This window comes from Calliphora vicina, chromosome 2 (genome assembly GCF_958450345.1).
Source record: "Calliphora vicina chromosome 2, idCalVici1.1, whole genome shotgun sequence".
Taxonomy (NCBI): domain Eukaryota; kingdom Metazoa; phylum Arthropoda; class Insecta; order Diptera; family Calliphoridae; genus Calliphora; species Calliphora vicina.
In genome coordinates, this window is record NC_088781.1 from 84,233,087 (window position 1) to 84,256,075 (window position 22,989).

Consider the following 22,989-nt stretch of genomic DNA (forward strand, 5'->3'; position numbering starts at 1 on the left):
CCTGGTTTTTTCCTTATATCTCAATTCCGGAGATATTGATATATGAACCATGTATGTATGTTATTTGGGGGCTTCGGAAAGTTGATTTCAACACACAGACGGACAGACGGACATGGCTATATCGATTCCGCTATCTATAACGATCCAGAATATATATACTTTATGGGGTCGCAAATGAAAAATGTGGAAATTACAAACGGAATGACAAACTTATATATACCCTTGCCACTCATGGTGAAGGGTATAATTACAGCTAATTTGATAAATAAACCTTTTATATATCAGCATTTGCTATTTTTAAGTCCATTTGCGGATTGAAACCAAATTTTATTATTTTTATTAATAACAATAAAGTGTTACCATGATATTCAAATACAAACATTTCTGGGGAAAATGTTTAGGTTAACAATTTTTATAGATATTAGTAACAATTTTCTATAGAAAATCTTGTGTAGAACAATATTTTCTATAGAAAATCTTGTGTAGAACAATATTTTCTATAGAAAATCTTGTGTACAACAATATTTTCTATAGAAAATCTTGTGTACAACAATATTTTCTATAGAAAATCTTGTGTACAACAATATTTTCTATAGAAAATCTTGTGTAGAACAATATTTTCTATAGAAAATCTTGTGTAGAACAATATTTTCTATAGAAGATATTTTCTGTAGAAAATCTTGAGTATAACAATATTTGCTATAGAAAATCTTGAGTATAACAATATTTGCTATAGAAAATCTTGAGTATAACAATATTTTCTATAGAAAATCTTGTGTATGACGATATTTTCTATAGAAAATCTTGTATAGAACAATATTTTCTATAGAAAATCTTGTGTAGAACAATATTTTCTATAGAAAATCTTGTGTAGAACAATATTTTCTATAGAAAATCTTGTGTATGACGATTTTTTCTATAGAAAATCTTGTGTAGGACAACATTTTCTATAGAAAATCTTGTGTAGGACAACATTTTCTATAGAAAATCTTGTGTAGGACAACATTTTCTATAGAAAATCTTGTGTAGGACAACATTTTCTATAGAAAATCTTGTGTAGGACAACATTTTCTATAGAAAATCTTGTGTAGGACAACATTTTCTACAGAAAATCTTGTGTAGAACAATATTTTCTATAGAAAATATTTTCTGTAGAAAATCTTGTGTAGAACAATATTTTCTATAGAAAATCTTGTGTAGAACAACATTTTCTATAGAAAATCTTGTGTAGAACAATATTTTCTATAGAAAATCTTGTGTAGAACAATATTTTCTATAGAAAATCTTGTGTAGAACAATATTTTCTATAGAAAATCTTGTGTACATCAATATTTTCTATAGAAAATCTTGTGTAGAACAACATTTTCTATAGAAAATCTTGTGTAGGACAACATTTTCTACAGAAAATCTTGTGTAGAACAATATTTTCTGTAGAAAATCTTGAGTATAACAATATTTTCTGTAGAAAATCTTGAGTATAACAATATTTTCTATAGAAAATCTTGTGTATGACGATATTTTCTATAGAAAATCTTGTGTATGACGATGTTTTCTATAGAAAATCTTGTATAGAACAATATTTTCTATAGAAAATCTTGCATAGAACAATATTTTCTATAGAAAATCTTGCGTAGAACAATATTTTCTATAGAAAATCTTGCGTAGAACAATATTTTCTATAGAAAATTTTGCGTAGAACAATATTTTCTATAAACAATCTTGTGTATAACAATATTTGCTGTATAAAATCTTAAGTATAACTATATTTACTGTTGAAAATCTTGAGTGTAACATTTTTCTATAGAAAATAAAATAATTTTCTATAGAAAATCTTGTCTATAACTATATTTTTTGGACATGTTGCGTATAACAGTATTTTCTATAGAAAATCGTATGAAAAACAGCATTTTCTTTCTTGTCTATTAAGTATAACAGCATTTTCTATAGACAATTTTGTGATAACAGACGATTGTTTACAACATAAAGCTACAGTAATATTAAAATTTTAAGTACTCTGGTGATGAAGAAAGTAATTTTTTAATACTATTTTAATACGGAACAAAAATATAATTTTCCATCCCTGTATATAAGATTTAAAGAAAAGAAAAACTTAAAATAGGAGAACACATATGGAACCGTAACAGCAAATCCAATATAGAATCGTTTACATAATCTGTTGAAATTTCATAAAATTTTATAGAAATTGCAAACGGAATGACAAACTTACATATACATATGTATATAGCCTTGCCACTTATGATGAAGGGTATTAAAAGAATTAAGCACAACAATAGAACAAAAAGCTTTTTCTGAAATGTTTGTTATTTACTTTCATGTTTAAAAAAGGCTAAAAAAATAGAATAACAATATGGGAGTCAAGGCGAATTGTTTAGACAAGTGAACTGTCAATTCACTTGTGATTGTTGTGTCGAAAAATACAACAAACCCAAAAGCAAAAACAACAACAGGCAACTTTGACAGTTCGACTATCTTTTAACAAAAACAAAGTACCTGTTGTTTTTGTACATGTTGTAGTTCTGTCGTCACCTTCTATAGATTCGCCTTGCTGGGAGTGGTTGCGTTGCTCAATTATTTGTTGACAATAGCAACAAACAACAACTAAAATGAAATAAGCGCAAACGCAACGTGCTCAAACAACGTAGTTGTTGTTTTTGTACAATATGTGTTCTGTGCAGTGTTACCATATGTCAAGTCAAGGCGTATTTAACAAGGTGACAGCAGTGGCGAATTGAAATAAATACAGGCGAATTCACTTATTTTTTTATATATAGAGTTTGACATACGGACGTACGGGCGAATATTTTTTATATATGTAGTTTGACATTTGTGCGAGCTATTTCTATAATCAGCTGTGCTGCCGATGGCACCTTATTAAATGCACCTTGTGTCAAGTTTTCCTTTTTTAGCAAGGTTTTTGTGACGCAAAAAGTTTTATTTTTTTTGAAAATTGATATCAATAAGTTGAACCGATGATTTCAAAATGATTGTCCCCAAATTCATTCACTTAATGGGGAGATTGATTTGAATATATTGAAAGTGTCTCCAGCACTAAATTCACATAAATTATCTCAGTTTGATTACATATATGTACGAATTGTGTTTTGTAATATTAGTATGTATTTAGAAATAAAAAGTTTTCTTCAAAAAATATATAGCAACACTGGTTCTGTGTACGCGTGAGAGAGTTGCTCTTTTGAGAACACATTATAAAAAGCTCTCTCTCAAGGCGAATTTATATACCAGGTGGTGTTGATGTTGTTTGGATGTTTGAGCTGTCAATTATCCTGTGATTGTTGCGGCGAATGCTACAACAAACGTAAAAGTAACAAAAACAACAGGCACTCTTTGACAGCTTAAACCACATAAACAAAAACAAATTGCAAGTGGTTTTTGTAAATGATGTACTCGTTGTAGAATCGACACCACCTGGTATATAAATTCGCATTGCTGAAGATTGACAAAAATACACATACATACATACAAATAAAGATTTGTTTGTTATTATACATATATTTGCATGACGTCATTGAAAACAATAACAAATTACATTGTGTTTTGTTTTTTTTGGTTATATCTCAACCCAGGTCCAACTTATATATGGTCTTATATGGTCTTGCAAAGGTCTTTGAAATATCTATCATTAGATATCCATATTGTCTATATTAATGACTTAGTAATCCAGATATAGGTCAAAAATAGGTAAAAAATTGAGGTTGTCCTGGTTTTTTCCTTATATCTCAGCCATTTGTGGACCGATTTTCTCGATTTTAAATAGCAACCGAGCCGGAAGAATTCCGGAGATATTGATATATGAATCATGTATGTATGTAATTTGGGGGCTTCGGAAAGTTGATTTCAACACACAGACGGACAGACGGACATGGTTATATCGATTCCGCTATCTATAACGATCCAGAATATATATACTTTATGGGGTCGCAAATGAAAAATGTGGAAATTACAAACGGAATGACAAACTTATATATACCCTTGCCACTCATGATGAAGGGTATAATTACAGCTAATTTGATAAATAAACCTTTTATATATCAGCATTTGCTATTTTTAAGTCCATTTGCGGATTGAAACCAAATTTTATTATTTTTATTAATAACAATAAAGTGTTACCATGATATTCAAATACAAACATTTCTGGGGAAAATGTTTAGGTTAACAATTTTTATAGATATTAGTAACAATTTTATTTATAAAAAAAACTAATGAAATTGCTATTTTTACGAAAATGAGAAGCATTAGTTGCCATTTGTACTATTTTCTTTTACAAAAATAGATAAAAATAAGTTAAAAATATAATTATTATTTTACCACCTTCTGGTAAATTTTTCAAAAACTATTTATTGGCAACTCTATTTGTCTTCACTTGTATGAAAGTGTCGAAAATCACTGTCCATCTAAATCAGTGATGTTCACGCCATACAACAATTGTTTGAAAAATTTACACACATTTGTTACGCTCTTTTAAAAACTTTTGTTTATTCATCGTTTAGCTCTCGATGAAAACACATGCGACGGACTATTGTCATTTTTTTCAGATATTTACTAAGCATTGTTGTTGGTTGTTTTTGGACGAAGCATAGCAAACACAAGCGTTTCAATTGCAATTGAACATAAAATAACAAAGTCAAAAATTAAATAGAATATAGGCCGTATAATGCATATTTTTTCTTTTCCTTAAAATTTAAATTACATTCATTAAATAAATTGGTCATATGTGACAAAAATTCTAAATCTAAACTTTCATTATTTTGTTCTTATTTTAAATGTTTGATATTATGTTTGCTGGGTAGCTCTCTCACCAATACATCTTCATTTTTATTTTTGAACATCACTGATCTAAATGCAGTAGGCAGTGGGCTCCAGGTCGTTGCATGTGTGATTGTGTTAGTGCACAAGTGTGATTGTATTCAGTCCAATTACACAGTGCAACAGTGAAAAAAACACACGATCATGACAGTATAGATTCGACTCTACTACCAAAGGGTAGTAAAACCCTATACTCAGTTTGCCCATTTTGGTGACCGATTTTTTTTTATGGGCCCCCAAAGTTTCTGAAAATCAGTGGGGCCTCTAAAAAAGGTGTCATCAGGTTTTGGTTAACAGCTAATTCAGACTTTGTGCTACGGCTTAACTTTATATGGCAATAATATAGCTAAGAGTCCGCCAAATAAATTTTGTTAAAATTTGTTTCCAAAAAATAGCTTTTTCGTGCACTTTTGTTGAAAAAATATAGGAAGAAAATTTTTTTTTTTTACTTTTTTTAGAATAACTTCCAGGGACTCCTAATTTTTCAATAACAATATCCCGCAAAGTTGTAGCTACGGCAAATTTGAATAACTCTCGTGAACATATCAATGCAATCCGAACATACCTAGGTATTCTAAATAGCTGTCAAAAATCACTTTGTAGCTTAAAATTTGTAGTTTTTTTACTAATTTTTGACTCTAAAACAATAATTTTTTGTTAAAAATGTATGTTCGAGTGTATACTTCTCTATTGTGCTGGAATAACGAAGAATGGGCAAATCATTATCGGTATGATCCGGGCGCATAACTTTATCCAATCTTGATCATGCAAGACCGGCTTGATGCAAGATATGAAAAAACTTTAAAATTTTTGAAAGTGGGCAAGGTTTGTGGAACTTCTGAAGTGTAAATATAAGCTTTTTATATAAGTTTTTGATATCGGTGGAAACCTTATGACTTAAAGATTGACATTTTAGTGAAATGAATAATTTTGTGATGTCATTTACCTTAAAAACTAATAATATTTTAAAATGGTGATTTTCCATCAAGAAAAATAAAAACTTTGAATTAATGTAAAATTTGAACAGTTACAGACATCACAATAAAATTTGGAAGTAATATAGACCTAAATATTCGTAAGTCAATGGCATCACTAATGTTGCCATTCTTTGTTTTTAAACACCGAAATTCCTGAAACGGCGAAAATTTGTTCCAAAAACGAAGTTTTTTTTAGAAAATAGCCCACTTTGACGTTATTTACAGCATGATAGTAAAAACGTTCTGTATGTATATAAACAACATATGGGGCTATACAAATGTGATGAGCTTTTGAGGGTCGGTGTTTTGCGTTTTTAGAATTTTTTACTCAAACCTAATTTTTTTTTTTCAAAATTGCCCAAGTTTGGATAGGGCTGGGGGGTACAATGTCCGCTTAAGTTAGTCAAGTTTTACCTTATATGTTTTTGCATTAAGTTCTCTTTCCAGATCATAAAAAAATTTATATAGTCCCGAAGAAAATTAGTTTTTTATAAAAGAAAAAATATGGGGACTTTTTTGGGAAAAAACTTAAAAAACACACGCATACAAAGTTGAAATATATAAAAAGATGCTTCAACTTTGGATGCGTGTAACTTTTTATAGGGACGAAATAATTGTTATCAGATTTGTTTTATTTTCTTTAGAATTTTATCGCAAATATACGTCATATATAAAAAAACAAATTTCGACCTTTCGTAGGCCCATCAAATTTAAAATACGAAAAAAAGATCGGGCAAAATTTAAAAAAATATTAAACCCAAATATCTCTTGAACTAAAAGAGATAACTACAGATAAAATCATATTTTTTGTAGACCTTCTCAAGGTCTATCTATATTTGAAATTGCAGCTCATTCGGATCATAAATGACTTTTTGGTAATTTTTTTATAAATGTGTGACATTGAAGGTCCACCCACTGATCCCCATTCCGAACACCTCAGCCGAGTAAATAATACAGCACAACATAGAAGTGTGGACTTGATAATACTATTTTTACAAAAAAATCTTTGTTTTAGCGTCAAAAAATAGGAAAAACGAAAATTGTTAAGGTACAAAGTGATCTTTATGTGCTATGTAGAGTGACTAGACACATTCAGAATGCATTGATATGTTCACAAGAGTTATTCAAATTTACCGTAGCTACAACTTTGCGAGATATTGTTATTGAAAAATTAGGAGTCCCTGGAAGTTATTCTAAAAAAAGTAAAAAAAAAAAATTTTCTTCCTATATTTTTTCAACAAAAGTGCACGAAAAAGCTATTTTTTGGAAACAAATTTTAACAAAATTTATTTGGCGGACTCTTAGCTATATTATTGCCATATAAAGTTAAGCCGTAGCACAAAGTCTGAATTAGCTGTTAACCAAAACCTGATGACACCTTTTTTAGAGGCCCCACTGATTTTCAGAAACTTTGGGGGCCCATAAAAAAAAATCGGTCACCAAAATGGGCAAACTGAGTATAGGGTTGTACTACCCTTTGGTAGTAGAGTCGAACCTATACTGTCATGATCTTGTGTTTTTCCAAAAGTCTCCATTTGTTGCATAGTGTTATGAATAACAAATTCCACGGGAGTTTGTCCCCCGGGAGTTTTTTCCCATTGAATTTGAATAGGAAAAATTCCCGGGAAAAGAAACATATTTTGCCGGAATTTAACGAATGATTGTGTGTTCTCACTAGTGGATTAATTTTGTTAGCAAATTTTTTCATATAAATATGGCAATACTTTAAATTTTATAAGAAAAAGCAACCGCGCAAGGTGTATTCAATAAGGTGAAGTTACGAGCACAGCTGATTATTGTTTGTTTATTTATGTTGTGTTTGAAAGTGTCAAAAAGTTGTTTACTGTTTGTTGTTGACATTCACAATATTTAAATTGAAAATGATAAAAAATTTAAAATTGTTTAAAAAAATTTGTGCAGCAAATATCAAAATAAGCAAATATTGGAAATTGTTTGGAGAAAATTCATCAAATTTTTTAGAGATTGACTCCCATTTAAGTCCATGAGATTTGTTTGCCTACTGAATAGCTTTTGCAAACTCCTTAGCAGAATTGCGTTGTGTATTTTGGAAAAGCGAGTGTTTCAAACAGACAGACGGACATAGCTAAATGGTTAGTTTGATAGTTCCACTGGAATCACCAAGCTGCAAAAAAACATTTCTAGAGCAAACTACCAATAATTGATTTTGTATTTGTTTGTTTTTTATCATATAAAAAACTTCCAGTAATTCATTTAGTTTTTATTTGTTTGATTTTTATATTTTTCATATGTCACATCTGTTTTGACATTCTCACTCTCTTGACAACTAAGAAATATTGTCTTTGTTGCCGAGACGCTCTCACCTGATTAATACGCCTTGCAACCGCGTACATAACTTTTTTGTAAATTTTTACTTTGTAAAAGAAAAAGTGACATTTAAGTGTATAAAATGTATATTAAAAATTATATTGATGCTAATAAAGCAAATCAAAACAAAGAGCTGCTGTGCTGAATTGTTTATTTTATTTTTCATCTTTTTGTGCTTTGGTATTTTATACTTAGGTTTAACTCACCAATGATGCTAAGTTAAACCTAGATTATATAGCATATAAACAATAAGTGAGAAACACAATTTTTAGTTTAATTTAGGTGTAAACGAAGAATGTAGATTATCATTATTCCAGAAACTAGCTCTAAGAAACCCATACTGGCGAAGAAAATTTTTAAATGATTGCAACGTATTCGTTATTTTCATTACTTTTACGAAATTACAAGATAGATTTTGCAAAAGCTTACTTAAATTGGACTGTGACAAAACAGCTTTATTTACCGACTAGTCTAACTTAAACTTGTTAAATTCAGATGGAGTAGACCGAAGGGAAAGTGATTACATCCTCGATATTGTAAAGGCACAATAAAGCATGCAGGTGAAAATGTAATGGTTTGTACTTGCTTTTTGGCGAATTAGCCTTATTGTCGCAATACAATCAAAAATGGATCGTTTTGTTTAGCCAACCACATGCTTCAATATGTATAATGGGAAATTCCACATCGATGAGTTTTTCAGTATGATAATAACCTCAAACACTCGTCAAAGTTGGTCAAAGTTGGTCAAAGATTGGTTATCAGCTAATGGGATTTAAGTTAGGAGAACCTTTTCGGCATTTTAAAGCGCAGTGAAGGATGATGAATTGCTTAAAATCAGAGTGGTACTAACAAATCTTATAGTACTAACAAATCTTATAGAATCTATGTCAAAACGATGTGCGGAGGTCATAAGAAACAAAGGGTATTATATGAAGCCGCGAAAGTTGCTTAATATATTGAGTTAATTTTGTTTTATTAAAGCTTTACATGAAATGGAATTAAACATTTGTTCTTTATATTAGAATTTAGGTGCATAATACAATATTGTTACGTTTTAACCTCTTCAAAACGTTGGTTTATTTCCTTTAAATAAACCGGATACTTTTGATTGCAAATAAAAGCCGTTTAGTAGTTTGAAAATTGTAACAACTCTTTATTTATTTAAAATGTACAACAACAGAATTAAATAGTCACTCAATGTTTTTTTATACACGTTTATAAATTCGCAGAAATACAGACACACTTTATAATGTACACGATTCACTTTTAAATACAGCACACTTTAAGGCACTCAGTTGATGTTTCTTCAAATAGCGTTTCTGATAAACTCACTCACTACTGCAACCTCTGCCACTATTTATAACACTGCCATCTGCACTCTAGATTGCTCTTTAACTGTCTAGAGCTTTCTAATACATACGCCATCTGTGATGTACTTTCTACAATGTTCTTTAACTGAATATTCAAAATCGAATATACGGTCGCAGCAAACAGCGTTGCCATACCTACGATCAATGGTCAACTGAAAGCTTTTTATTCAATGTTAATAATGCCCACAGATATGTTACAGTTTGCACTGCTATTTGAAAGCATTAAATCAGCCGTTAAAATTGTTATATTTGAATTCAAGTACAATTTCGTAACAATATAAATTAAATGTTTTAGGCCTTATATAATCAATTTTTAAATTTAAAAATGGTTTATAAAACAAAATTTCCATACAAAATCTGTTTTATAAACCTTTGATAAATTTAAAAATTGATTATGAATAAGGCCTTTTATATTTAATAAATAAATTTAAAATAATACATGTGACTTTGATTATTTTATAAGAAAAAGTTGCTTAGGTTTCGAACAATACCGTAATTTTTATAAAAAAATTTACTATATACTTTAATACCTGATGTTGAAGGTTCCATTATAAAAGATTTACTTTTAATAGATTTATTACTAACAATAATCGGTTGAATTGTAAAAATTTCCAATTTTTTCACTTTTTTGAAAACAGCAATAATTATCTAAATTTGACCGCACACTGAAAAGAAAGAAACAACTAAGTTGATTGATTTATTATTTCCTGAATAATAAATAACAATTCAAAGAATAATTAGTTTACACAACATTTAATCTTACTGGTTCCCAAACCTAAAAAAGTAAAAGTTAGATGAACGAGTTTTTGCAAAGTGATCCCAAAACAGCGCAAATTAAATATATATATATATGGGGCATTTCATGTCAAGTGAACCAACTTTTGAAATCGATGTCTTCCGATCAGGATGAAATTTGCACCAAGGTTAGCTCTATTGGATAGTAACTCAGACACAATTTTTCAACAACATCGGTGGAGAACTCTCTGAGTTATAGGGGGTAAAATTTTGACAATTTGGTCAAACAGGGGTTTTTTCTTATCCATGTAACTTATTACCTAAAATGGGTCCTTTTTTTTTTTTTTTTTTTTTTTTCTTAAAATAAAGTTTAGATATTTTCCTTGAACACCTACTTGGTCGCTTAGTGGGATGCGAGTGGGATATCTATCAAAATAAATATTTTGTAACTCAAAACATAAAATTTTTGACTTTTTTTGCAAAATCAAAAACTTTGTTGACTTTTTTTTTCAAAATGGACCCTTTTTTAATCTTTTTTTTTAGGTCAAACAAAAGCTTAGATATTATCCTCGAAGACCCTTTTGGTCGCTTAGTGGGATGCGAGTGGGATATCTATCAAAATAAATATTTTTTAACTCAAGACTTACAATTTTTGACTTTTTTTTTTGCAAATACGATTTTTTTTCCAAATGGGCCCTTTTTTTAAAATTTTTTTTGTAGTCAAAAGAAAGCTTAGGTCCATTCCTTTAAGATATTTTTAGTCCCTTAGTGGGATGCGAGTGGGATATCTATCAAAATAAATATTTTGTAACGCAAGACATACAATTTTTAAATTTTTTTTTGCAAAATCAAAATTTTTTTCCAATATGGGCCCTTTTTTAATTTTTTTTTTTGCTCAAAAGAAAGCCTAGGTCCATTCCTTTAAGATATTTTTAGTCCCTTAGTGGGATGCGAGTGGGATATCTATCAAAATAAATATTTTGTAACAATTTTTTAATTTTTTTTTGCAAAATCGAAATTTTTTTCCAATATGGGACTTTTTTTTAAAAATTTTTTTTTGCTCAAAAGAAAGCTTAGGTCTTTTCCTTTAAGACCTATTTTGTCACTTAGGAAGATGTGAGTATGATATCTATTAAAATAAAAATGTTGTAACTCAAGACATTCAATTATTGACTTTTTTTTGCAAATTCGAATTTTTTTTCAAAATGGGCCCTTTTTTAAAAATTTTTTTTTAGTCAAAAGAAAGCTTAGGTCCATTCCTTTAAGATATTTTAGGTCCCTTAGTGGGATACGAGTGGGATATCTATCAAAATAAATATTTTGTAACTCAAGATATACAATTTTTGATTTTTTGGCAAAATCAAAAACTTTTTTGACTTTTTTTTAAAATGGGCCCTTTTTGTAATTTTTTTTTTTTGCTATAAAGAAAGCTTAGGCCTATTCCTTTAAGATGGTTTTGATCGCTTAGTGGGATGCGAGTGGGATATATATCAAAATAAATGTTTTGTAACTCAAGACATACAATTTTTGTGTTAAAATATTTATTTTGATAGATATCCCACTCGCATCCCACTAAGGGACTAAAAATATCTTAAAGGAATGGACCTAGGCTTTCTTTTGAGCAAAAAAAAAAATTAAAAAAGGGCCCATATTGGAAAAAAATTTTGATTTTGCAAAAAAAAATTTAAAAATTGTATGTCTTGCGTTACAAAATATTTATTTTGATAGATATCCCACTCGCATCCCACTAAGGGACTAAAAATATCTTAAAGGAATGGACCTAAGCTTTCTTTTGACTACAAAAAAAATTTTAAAAAAAGGGCCCATTTGGAAAAAAAAATCGTATTTGCAAAAAAAAAAGTCAAAAATTGTAAGTCTTGAGTTAAAAAATATTTATTTTGATAGATATCCCACTCGCATCCCACTAAGCGACCAAAAGGGTCTTCAAGGATAATATCTAAGCTTTTGTTTGACCTAAAAAAAAAAATTAAAAAAGGGTTCATTTTGAAAAAAAAAGTCAACAAAGTTTTTGATTTTGCAAAAAAAGTCAAAAATTTTATGTTTTGAGTTACAAAATATTTATTTTGATAGATATCCCACTCGCATCCCACTAAGCGACCAAGTAGGTGTTCAAGGAAAATATCTAAACTCTATTTTAAGAAAAAAAAAAAAGGACCCATTTTAAAAAAAAGTCAAAAAAGTTTTTGATTTCGGAAAAAAAATATTAAAAATTTTTTATTTTAAATATTTTTTTTCGAAAGATCGAAGAAATAGCTATCTATACTATTTGGGACACATTTTGCTAAGAACAATAGGTAATAAGTTACATGGATAAGAAAAAACCCCTGTTTGACCAAATTGTCAAAATTTTACCCCCTATAACTCAGAGAGTTCTCGACCGATGTTGTTGAAAAATTGTGTCTGAGTTACTATCCAATAGAGCTAACCTTGGTGCAAATTTCATCTTGATCGGAAGACATCGATTTCAAAAGTTGGTTCACTTGACATGAAATGCCCCATATATATAAGCAGTCTATGTCAGGCAATTGCTGAGAGAACACGTATTTTACTATTCGCGGTATATTGTAGTGTTATCGATTGACTTTAGATTTATCGAGTTTATCTCTAATTTTCTTTCGCAAAGGAATTTTTTTTATTTCGGAAAGAAATATTTTATTTATCTTTATTGTACGACATTTAAATACAATAAGAAGTTTTTTCTAAATTGGATGAACGGGGTTCATCCCCCGGATTACAACCGGTTCCGGGAGCTTGACTCTCCGACCGTGTGGAACAGAGGCAGTAAATCAAAAAGACCACGAGCTGAAGATTTTATAGTCTTACCGGAGACAAATCAACAAAACCTTCCTCCAGATTTAGTCGCATCTTCTGTTCAGCAAAAGGAAGATTTACGAGTTCGATCTCTAGCTTCATACAACGTGTTTCAGGTTGAAAGAGGACTTGATTACATCTCTCGTGAACGATTAGAAGTCAAGGAAATGAAAAGCGGCGATTTGCTTATAAAGGTGCCCAACAACAAAATTGCTGAAAAATTTCTTAAAGCTCATTTTATAGACATTATTCCTGTTAAGATTACTAAACACAAGACATTGAATACCATTCAAGGACGTATATTCTCTAGGAAAATTGTGACTATTTCACAAGAGGAACTACTAGAATCTCTAAGAAATCATAAGGTTGTAGATGTACGTATGATCACCAGGAATGAAGGAGACAAGATAGTAGCAACAGGTGCTGCAATCATTACTTTTGACCTTATTTACCGCCCAGAAAGTCTGAAACTTGGATGGGAAAGGGTCGTTGTGGATGAATTTATACCAAACCCAATGAGATGTTTAACATGACAAAGACTAGGTCACACAAGAAAGTGGTGCAGAAATGTAGAACAATGTAAAGAATGTGGAAATGCCGAAAAACATCAGGTATGTAATCGTAAGTACTGTGTAAACTACCAAACTGAAACCCATACATCTTATGATTCCCAATGTCCTACATTCTGGAAACATAAGTCCGTCAAATATATAAGAATTTCTAGAAGATGTACAACACGTGAGGCATGGACAATTTTCAACGACAATCCCACCATGAACACACTCACACCAGTTCAAAGAATTAACAAAAAACCACTGAGAACTACTACTAGTGAATTTTCAACCCACTCGCAACGTTATTGACTGATGAATTTAACACGGGGATGTCATTGCAATTGGCCGATTGGCACACTCTGCATAACACTTCACTATTAAATTCAATAGTACAAATACTCCAGCATTTGAGAAAAAAAGAAAAAATTAATTTTTCTGAGAGCGGGGTTGAACACATAACCTCTCGTTTTCAAGTCAAATGCTCTAACCACTAAAACACAGAGCTCTTAATTGTACTGCTCTCTAATTTTTATTAAGAATTACATGTGAGTCTACTCTCAATTTTTGCATTTTCTACATCATAAGTGAGAACGAAAACTCAAACGGCCACATTCAGCATTACATGTGGCCATCGATGTGGTATATTTTAGAGGATTTTATTTTTCTTGCATTTATTTTTAAAAACTAAAGATAAATATCTGACTATTGTTTATTACTGAATATGCTGGTGAAATGTAGTGCAAATGATAACCATTTAACTACCACTTTATCAGCCACATCGAACTAGTTAATTGTACAAGTAGTAATATAACTAGTGAAAAGTTTCCAATTGGCACTTTTCAAACTGCTGGGTTTCTACATCAGCCATTCAACATACACCCTGCCAGCAATTGGAAGTTATATTTTCGATATGTATACTAAGATGTGTCTCTTTTGTGTCGCAAAAATGTTACTCAGCATATGAAAAACATTTTATAAAAACAAATTACATTACTATCGAATTATGCTCATCTTAAAGTACATTTTAGTTACAAACAAAGATCCCTAAAAATTAACTTAATAGATAACATTATGATACAAAAACGATCCAAATATTCTCACACCAATACAAAATTCATATTTGCAAATAACCCCTGCCAACAATTACTATCCAAAAAGTGTCCCAAACGTATCATCTTGAAGTTGAAACTCATCGAATATGATATCGCTTTCTTATCGTAATAGTGTCACAGTGCGGGAGAAAACGTGCCACGCATATGCTACCTACCAATTCTATCCATTTAGTGTATTATTATTATATCTAAATTTATGTCTAAAAAGTGTCCAGAGAGAAGATAATGTTTCCAATTCTGCTTCTTGCATTAAAATGGAAATATGTTATTGCATTCCAGTTATGAAAACACTATGCATATACTTATTTACATTAAATATAAATAAAATAATGATATAACTTAACATGACTTTAATTAGAATATAAAAAATTATATAAAATAAGTTTCACTAATTAATTCCAATTTCGTATTTACCTTTTTTAAAAAATTCACTAGTTATTGTACTAACTCTACACTTTTGTAAAAAAAACTTTATTTATTGACACTTTATTTACACTTTTAACATACACTTCAATTACAAATTTAATTTAAATTTATCACTTATTATTTAATAAAACTTATAAATTATATTTAGTTAAAAACACACACTTTATTTAACACAACCGATGATTTCACGTCAAGTGAACCAACTTTTGAAATCGATGTCTTCCGATCGCGATGAAATTTGCACCAATGTTAGTTCTATTGGATAGTAATTCGGACACCATTTTTCAACAAGATCGGTCAAGAACTCTCTGAGTTATAGGAGGTCAAAATTTGACATTTTGGCCAGACAGGTGTTTTTTTTATCCATATAACTTATTACCTATTGTTCTTAGCAAAATGTGTCCCAAATAGTTTAGATAGCTATTTATGCAATCTTTCGAAAAAAAAAATTAAAAAAATTTAATAAAATATTTTGTATTTTTTTTTTTAAATCAAAAATATTTTTGACTTTTTTTTCAAAATGGGCCCTTTTTATTTTTTTTTTATTTTTTTTAAGAAAGCTTAGGTCTTTTCCTAAGCGACCTATATGATCGCTTAGTGGGATGCGAGTGGGATATCTATCAAAAAAAATATTTTGTAACTCAAGATTTAAAATTTTTTAATTTTTTTGCAAAATCAAAAACTTTGTTGACTGTTTTTAAAAAAATGGACACATTTTTTAATTTTTTTTTTTTGCTCAGAAGAAAGCTTATGTGTTTTCCTTTAACACCCTTTTTGTCGCTTAGTGGGATGCGAGTGGGATATCTATAAAAAAAATGTTTTATAACTCAAGACATACAATTTTTTACTTTTTTTTGAAAAATCAAAAACCTTTTTGACTTTTTTTTTCCAAAATGGACTCTTTTTTTATTAATTTTTTTTTCTCAAAAGAAAGCTTAGGTCTTTTCCTTTAAAACCTTTTTGGTCGCTTAGTGGGATGCGAGTGGGATATCTATCAAAATAAATGTTTTGTAACTCAAGACAAAGGTTTTTAAATTTGCACTATTTTAATTTTTTTCATATTTGTGTGTAAACCTTAAAAATTAAACTTAGGCAGAGAAACTAGACACATTAGCCTTTCCGATGGTATGTAACATACCCAACTAAAATTTCATAGCCTCGATACTGTAATACCCATAATATGTTAACCTCAAGAATAAAAATCACTTTTTTTCTATGGAAATGTTGAATAATTTAATTTTGTTATTTATTTGTAATAATAATTAATTTAATATATGATAATAATAATAATAATAATAATAATAATAATAATAATAATAATAATAATAATAATAATAATAATAATAATAATAATAATAATAATAATAATAATAATAATAATAATAATAATAATAATAATAATAATAATAATAATAATAATAATAATAATAATAATAATAATAATAATAATAATAATAATAATAATAATAATAATAATAATAATAATAATAATAATAATAATAATAATAATAATAATAATAATAATAATAATAATAATAATAATAATAATAATAATAATAATAATAATAATAATAATAATAATAATAATAATAATAATAATAATAATAATAATAATAATAATAATAATAATAATAATAATAATAATAATAATAATAATAATAATAATAATAATAATAATAATAATAATAATAATAATAATAATAATAATAATAATAATAATAATAATAATAATAATAATAATAATAATAATAATAATAATAATAATAATAATAATAATAATAATAATAATAATAATAATAATAATAATAATAATAATAATAATAATAATAATAATAATAATAATAATAATAATAATAATAATAATAATAATAATAATAATAATAATAATAATAATAATAATAATAATAATAATAATAATAATAATAATAATAATAATAATAATAATAATAATAATAATAATAATAATAATAATAATAATAATAATAATAATAATAATAATAATAATAATAATAATAATAATAATAATAATAATAATAATAATAACAATAATAATAACAATAATAATAACAATAATAATAATAATAATAATAATAATAATAATAATAATAATAATAATAATAATAATAATAATAATAATAATAATAATAATAATAATAATAATAATAATAATAATAATAATAATAATAATAATAATAATAATAATAATAATAATAATAATAATAATAATAATAATAATAATAATAATAATAATAATAATAATAATAATAATAATAATAATAATAATAATAATAATAATAATAATAATAATAATAATAATAATAATAATAATAATAATAATAATAATAATAATAATAATAATAATAATAATAATAATAATAATAATAATAATAATAATAATAATAATAATAATAATAATAATAATAATAATAATAATAATAATAATAATAATAATAATAATAATAATAATAATAATAATAATAATAATAATAATAATAATAATAATAATAATAATAATAATAATAATAATAATAATAATAATAATAATAATAATAATAATAATAATAATAATAATAATAATAATAATAATAATAATAATAATAATAATAATAATAATAATAATAATAATAATAATAATAATAATAATAATAATAATAATAATAATAATAATAATAATAATAATAATAATAATAATAATAATAATAATAATAATAATAATAATAATAATAATAATAATAATAATAATAATAATAATAATAATAATAATAATAATAATAATAATAATAATAATAATAATAATAATAATAATAATAATAATAATAATAATAATAATAATAATAATAATAATAATAATAATAATAATAATAATAATAATAATAATAATAATAATAATAATAATAATAATAATAATAATAATAATAATAATAATAATAATAATAATAATAATAATAATAATAATAATAATAATAATAATAATAATAATAATAATAATAATAATAATAATAATAATAATAATAATAATAATAATAATAATAATAATAATAATAATAATAATAATAATAATAATAATAATAATAATAATAATAATAATAATAATAATAATAATAATAATAATAATAATAATAATAATAATAATAATAATAATAATAATAATAATAATAATAATAATAATAATAATAATAATAATAATAATAATAATAATAATAATAATAATAATAATAATAATAATAATAATAATAATAATAATAATAATAATAATAATAATAATAATAATAATAATAATAATAATAATAATAATAATAATAATAATAATAATAATAATAATAATAATAATAATAATAATAATAATAATAATAATAATAATAATAATAATAATAATAATAATAATAATAATAATAATAATAATAATAATAATAATAATAATAATAATAATAATAATAATAATAATAATAATAATAATAATAATAATAATAATAATAATAATAATAATAATAATAATAATAATAATAATAATAATAATAATAATAATAATAATAATAATAATAATAATAATAATAATAATAATAATAATAATAATAATAATAATAATAATAATAATAATAATAATAATAATAATAATAATAATAATAATAATAATAATAATAATAATAATAATAATAATAATAATAATAATAATAATAATAATAATAATAATAATAATAATAATAATAATAATAATAATAATAATAATAATAATAATAATAATAATAATAATAATAATAATAATAATAATAATAATAATAATAATAATAATAATAATAATAATAATAATAATAATAATAATAATAATAATAATAATAATAATAATAATAATAATAATAATAATAATAATAATAATAATAATAATAATAATAATAATAATAATAATAATAATAATAATAATAATAATAATAATAATAATAATAATAATAATAATAATAATAATAATAATAATAATAATAATAATAATAATAATAATAATAATAATAATAATAATAATAATAATAATAATAATAATAATAATAATAATAATAATAATAATAATAATAATAATAATAATAATAATAATAATAATAATAATAATAATAATAATAATAATAATAATAATAATAATAATAATAATAATAATAATAATAATAATAATAATAATAATAATAATAATAATAATAATAATAATAATAATAATAATAATAATAATAATAATAATAATAATAATAATAATAATAATAATAATAATAATAATAATAATAATAATAATAATAATAATAATAATAATAATAATAATAATAATAATAATAATAATAATAATAATAATAATAATAATAATAATAATAATAATAATAATAATAATAATAATAATAATAATAATAATAATAATAATAATAATAATAATAATAATAATAATAATAATAATAATAATAATAATAATAATAATAATAATAATAATAATAATAATAATAATAATAATAATAATAATAATAATAATAATAATAATAATAATAATAATAATAATAATAATAATAATAATAATAATAATAATAATAATAATAATAATAATAATAATAATAATAATAATAATAATAATAATAATAATAATAATAATAATAATAATAATAATAATAATAATAATAATAATAATAATAATAATAATAATAATAATAATAATAATAATAATAATAATAATAATAATAATAATAATAATAATAATAATAATAATAATAATAATAATAATAATAATAATAATAATAATAATAATAATAATAATAATAATAATAATAATAATAATAATAATAATAATAATAATAATAATAATAATAATAATAATAATAATAATAATAATAATAATAATAATAATAATAATAATAATAATAATAATAATAATAATAATAATAATAATAATAATAATAATAATAATAATAATAATAATAATAATAATAATAATAATAATAATAATAATAATAATAATAATAATAATAATAATAATAATAATAATAATAATAATAATAATAATAATAATAATAATAATAATAATAATAATAATAATAATAATAATAATAATAATAATAATAATAATAATAATAATAATAATAATAATAATAATAATAATAATAATAATAATAATAATAATAATAATAATAATAATAATAATAATAATAATAATAATAATAATAATAATAATAATAATAATAATAATAATAATAATAATAATAATAATAATAATAATAATAATAATAATAATAATAATAATAATAATAATAATAATAATAATAATAATAATAATAATAATAATAATAATAATAATAATAATAATAATAATAATAATAATAATAATAATAATAATAATAATAATAATAATAATAATAATAATAATAATAATAATAATAATAATAATAATAATAATAATAATAATAATAATAATAATAATAATAATAATAATAATAATAATAATAATAATAATAATAATAATAATAATAATAATAATAATAATAATAATAATAATAATAATAATAATAATAATAATAATAATAATAATAATAATAATAATAATAATAATAATAATAATAATAATAATAATAATAATAATAATAATAATAATAATAATAATAATAATAATAATAATAATAATAATAATAATAATAATAATAATAATAATAATAATAATAATAATAATAATAATAATAATAATAATAATAATAATAATAATAATAATAATAATAATAATAATAATAATAATAATAATAATAATAATAATAATAATAATAATAATAATAATAATAATAATAATAATAATAATAATAATAATAATAATAATAATAATAATAATAATAATAATAATAATAATAATAATAATAATAATAATAATAATAATAATAATAATAATAATAATAATAATAATAATAATAATAATAATAATAATAATAATAATAATAATAATAATAATAATAATAATAATAATAATAATAATAATAATAATAATAATAATAATAATAATAATAATAATAATAATAATAATAATAATAATAATAATAATAATAATAATAATAATAATAATAATAATAATAATAATAATAATAATAATAATAATAATAATAATAATAATAATAATAATAATAATAATAATAATAATAATAATAATAATAATAATAATAATAATAATAATAATAATAATAATAATAATAATAATAATAATAATAATAATAATAATAATAATAATAATAATAATAATAATAATAATAATAATAATAATAATAATAATAATAATAATAATAATAATAATAATAATAATAATAATAATAATAATAATAATAATAATAATAATAATAATAATAATAATAATAATAATAATAATAATAATAATAATAATAATAATAATAATAATAATAATAATAATAATAATAATAATAATAATAATAATAATAATAATAATAATAATAATAATAATAATAATAATAATAATAATAATAATAATAATAATAATAATAATAATAATAATAATAATAATAATAATAATAATAATAATAATAATAATAATAATAATAATAATAATAATAATAATAATAATAATAATAATAATAATAATAATAATAATAATAATAATAATAATAATAATAATAATAATAATAATAATAATAATAATAATAATAATAATAATAATAATAATAATAATAATAATAATAATAATAATAATAATAATAATAATAATAATAATAATAATAATAATAATAATAATAATAATAATAATAATAATAATAATAATAATAATAATAATAATAATAATAATAATAATAATAATAATAATAATAATAATAATAATAATAATAATAATAATAATAATAATAATAATAATAATAATAATAATAATAATAATAATAATAATAATAATAATAATAATAATAATAATAATAATAATAATAATAATAATAATAATAATAATAATAATAATAATAATAATAATAATAATAATAATAATAATAATAATAATAATAATAATAATAATAATAATAATAATAATAATAATAATAATAATAATAATAATAATAATAATAATAATAATAATAATAATAATAATAATAATAATAATAATAATAATAATAATAATAATAATAATAATAATAATAATAATAATAATAATAATAATAATAATAATAATAATAATAATAATAATAATAATAATAATAATAATAATAATAATAATAATAATAATAATAATAATAATAATAATAATAATAATAATAATAATAATAATAATAATAATAATAATAATAATAATAATAATAATAATAATAATAATAATAATAATAATAATAATAATAATAATAATAATAATAATAATAATAATAATAATAATAATAATAATAATAATAATAATAATAATAATAATAATAATAATAATAATAATAATAATAATAATAATAATAATAATAATAATAATAATAATAATAATAATAATAATAATAATAATAATAATAATAATAATAATAATAATAATAATAATAATAATAATAATAATAATAATAATAATAATAATAATAATAATAATAATAATAATAATAATAATAATAATAATAATAATAATAATAATAATAATAATAATAATAATAATAATAATAATAATAATAATAATAATAATAATAATAATAATAATAATAATAATAATAATAATAATAATAATAATAATAATAATAATAATAATAATAATAATAATAATAATAATAATAATAATAATAATAATAATAATAATAATAATAATAATAATAATAATAATAATAATAATAAT

The 22,989-nt window shown here is 21.2% G+C and overlaps 2 protein-coding genes across 2 annotated transcripts in view; both read left to right on the top strand.

Annotated features, from left to right (window-relative positions):
- Positions 1 to 20,139, top strand: part of LOC135950619 (putative uncharacterized protein DDB_G0286901) — a gene marked incomplete at its 3' end in the record, with an annotated part of 32,009 nt that extends 11,870 nt beyond the window's left edge. Inside the window, exons 2-4 of the mRNA XM_065500150.1 lie at positions 13,148 to 13,479; positions 17,863 to 18,750; positions 19,201 to 20,139. Of these exons, the coding sequence (XP_065356222.1) occupies positions 13,148 to 13,479; positions 17,863 to 18,750; positions 19,201 to 20,139 (2,159 nt within the window). The remainder of the gene's footprint in view (positions 1 to 13,147; positions 13,480 to 17,862; positions 18,751 to 19,200) is intronic.
- Positions 20,140 to 21,546: 1,407 nt separating this feature from the next.
- Positions 21,547 to 22,359, top strand: LOC135949991 (uncharacterized protein DDB_G0287625-like; the record flags this gene model as incomplete). The annotated part of the gene is made up of 1 exon (XM_065499475.1): positions 21,547 to 22,359. A coding segment is annotated over one exon (813 nt), but the record flags the coding sequence as incomplete, so codon positions are not given.
- Positions 22,360 to 22,989: the final 630 nt, after the last annotated feature.